General features: G+C 48.1%; 1 protein-coding gene across 9 annotated transcripts in view; it reads right to left on the reverse strand.

The window, feature by feature from the left end:
* Positions 1-2,506, reverse strand: part of Ccdc88a (coiled-coil domain containing 88A) — a 161,713-nt gene extending 159,207 nt beyond the window's left edge. For all 9 annotated transcript variants that reach the window (XM_004632433.3, XM_023716401.1, XM_004632434.3 and 6 more), the window contains exons 1-2: positions 1,668-2,506; positions 1,472-1,572 (exon numbers count right to left, since the gene is read on the reverse strand). In XM_004632433.3, coding sequence (XP_004632490.1) covers positions 1,472-1,572; positions 1,668-1,730 — 164 coding nt within the window. In that variant the 5' untranslated portion in view covers positions 1,731-2,506. The remainder of the gene's footprint in view (positions 1-1,471; positions 1,573-1,667) is intronic.
* Positions 2,507-2,883: the final 377 nt, after the last annotated feature.

Genomic DNA, 2,883 nt, shown 5'->3' on the forward strand with positions numbered 1-2,883 from the left:
TAAATAAATTTAAAAAAAAAAAAAGAAAATAGTAGGATAGTTCAAAGAAAAACTACTTCTATGAGCTAGCTGCTAAAAATGTATTAACTGTGCAAATAATATATATGCCATTTTCCTTTCTAAAGAAAAAAATATATACACATATTTGATAACATGTACTTTTTTGAAGCTATACAAAAAACATTTTTAGAAATATAATAGTATAATACTTCTCTGTAGGATCAACACATATATGAAAAACAATATCTGAATCTGTACATTCAAAGTACCAAGCTCTGAACACAGAATCTGTTGGGTTTTTTTTTTTTTTTGAGACTCAGTCTCACTATATATTAGGCTAGCCTTGAACTATGTGATCAGGTTGACCAGAAGGCTGCCTGAGTGATGGAAAGGCTGGGATTACAGGTGTGTGCCAGCACACCCAGCATGACTTCCACCTCTTTTGAATAGAAAAATAATTTCTGAGAAAATACAGAATTGAAATTTTATGTTACGTTACCAGCAGTACTTATTCTTTAGGGGTAATCATTTATAATGCACCAATTCCCCACCTATCTAAAGAGAAATGTCTTTAAATCAAAAGCTGCACACTGTTCCTGTTACCAGATTCTATTCAAGAGAAAATAAAACTAAATACACATTACTTTAGGCACTACTTGAATATTCAGTTGGATACCCTACACTCGCGTTCTCAGAAATATATGTGCAACAACACCTACAATGATAAAAACAGCCAGCCACAGATGTGCGTTTAATATTCAAGTCTCATCTTCAAAACACATTCTTATTTAATACAAACAATACTATAAACATAAAAGACAAAAAAAATGCCTATTAAATAATCTGGTTAAGACTTCAGTTATTTGCATTTAAAAATCTCTAAAAATGCCTTTTAAAGGATGCCCAGTAGTCCTAACAATTCACACAATAAGTCATCTAATCAGACTTAATTATGGGCATTTAAACTATTTGCTACAGCAGCAGTGCTCATAACCAATCACAACTGTTTGAAATTCTCTTCTGCAATCTGTTACTACTTCATCAGTTTGTAAAAAAGGCTACTAAGAAACATTTTTCCATTAAATGCACCTAACCCAATAGTAGGTTCTTTTTTTTTTCCACCTTTTGAGGAAATTAGATCCCTCCCCTAACTCCTCCTCTACCCACCTCTGATTTTACCAAATTACTAAAGACAACACGATATGATTTGGATTTTGGCACTCCTGACAATAAATGACAATAACAGAGGTGACAGAATGGAAAACTGAAGTTTTACAATGTTAACAGGTATCGTTACTGGGTTGTGATAAATGGGCTGGACTTCGAAGATAATCTTTCAAGATACATTCTTTAAATCTCCCCAATTTCTCTGGCCAAAGAACCAAATTAGGGGCTTAAAATATAAAGTCTGTAAGTTCACAGTATATTATTTTTCAAACAAAACAAGTCACCTAGAAAAGAAACCACTTACATTTGGAGCATGACCTGGTTCAAGAATACCCCATCTACCAAAGCCACATATTCATCCAAGTTCGTCCCATTTCCTGCAGCCAGAGGTCCAAACGTTTTGACCTAGAACAGAAAGATCATCAAGACGTGAACGCCCACCTCCATCTCTGTAGCCACAAATAACGCAGTAAAATATACAATAAAGGACGACTACTTACCCAAGTGACCAAGGGGCTGGTCATGAACTGCTCCAGGAGGGGTGTAAAAATTTCGTTCTCCATTTTATAGATTATGGTTTTTGGGGAGCAAAGGGAAAAAAAGGAACTACCACAAAAACACGCCTAGGGAAATTAGTCACTCAATGGTGAAGAAGAAATCAATGAAAGTCCATTTCGGCGAGTGAGGAAAATCCCATCGAGGAGGGGGGAAAAGTCTCCCTCCTCAAAACCCCCCGAGGGACGGGAGCCGAAATCCCGTGAAGAAGCTTCCACAGCCCCCACGAGCAAGAGCCTGCGCTAGAAATGTGTGTACCGAGCGAGAAGGGGCAGAGAAAAGGCATCTGGAGGAGGCGGAAGGGAAAGGGGGCTGGAGCAGCGAGACAAAAAGCCCGTCAAGGCTGCCCAGCTCCCGGGGAAAGCGGACCGCCGAAACTGCCCCCAATGAATTAATCCCGCCGAGCCCCGAGAGGGCAGCCCGCGTCTGGGCTCCGAGGGCCGCCGGGCGCCGGCCGCGTCCCGCGCACGCGTTCCACTCCGCAGTGGGCTCGGAGCCGCTCGGACCGCGGAGCGCCTCACCGGGGGCAGGCAGGGCTCGCCGCTTCCCCGCGGGGACGCAGCATCCCTCCGCGGCCCGCCCGCCTCGCCCGCAGCCGCCGTCCCCTGCCGGAGGCGGGAGGTCCTGAGGTGCGCCCCTATCCGCCCGGCCGCCCGCGCCCCGCCAGCCTTTCCAGGGCGCCTCTGGGAAGCCCTGGCACAAAATCACCGCGGCGCTCCGGCTCCTCCTCCGCCCTCTCGAGAGGCGCCCGAGTAACGGCCTTAGAACCGCAGTGCCGCAGCACACCCGCTCCCAGCCGACGAGCCGCGCCGCGAACCCGCCGTCAAAGGGGGCGCGCGGCTCCCTCCGCGCCGGTATCCTTCCGCCGCCGCCGCCTCCCCGCCCCTCCCGCCCCGCTGCCTCTGGATTGTGGAAGAAGAAAACCGCTGCATAAGCGCGCTCCCGGGCGCACGCGCACGCGGGCCGGCCCCGCCGCCGCCCAGATCGGGCAACCGACGCGGATGCGCGCCCGCTGCAGCTGCTGCGGTGGCCGGCGCCTCGGTCGCGCCCAGGACGGCTGCCAGGGCCGGGGGGGCGGGGATGGGCCAGGCCGGGGAGAGGGTCTGTCTGCTCCCTAGCCCCAGCCTAATTACGGTTTATTTCTTCCCGGAGTGCCTTCTT

Source organism: Octodon degus, unplaced genomic scaffold, assembly GCF_000260255.1.
Source record: "Octodon degus isolate 3935 unplaced genomic scaffold, OctDeg1.0 scaffold00048, whole genome shotgun sequence".
In the NCBI taxonomy this organism is placed as follows: domain Eukaryota; kingdom Metazoa; phylum Chordata; class Mammalia; order Rodentia; family Octodontidae; genus Octodon; species Octodon degus.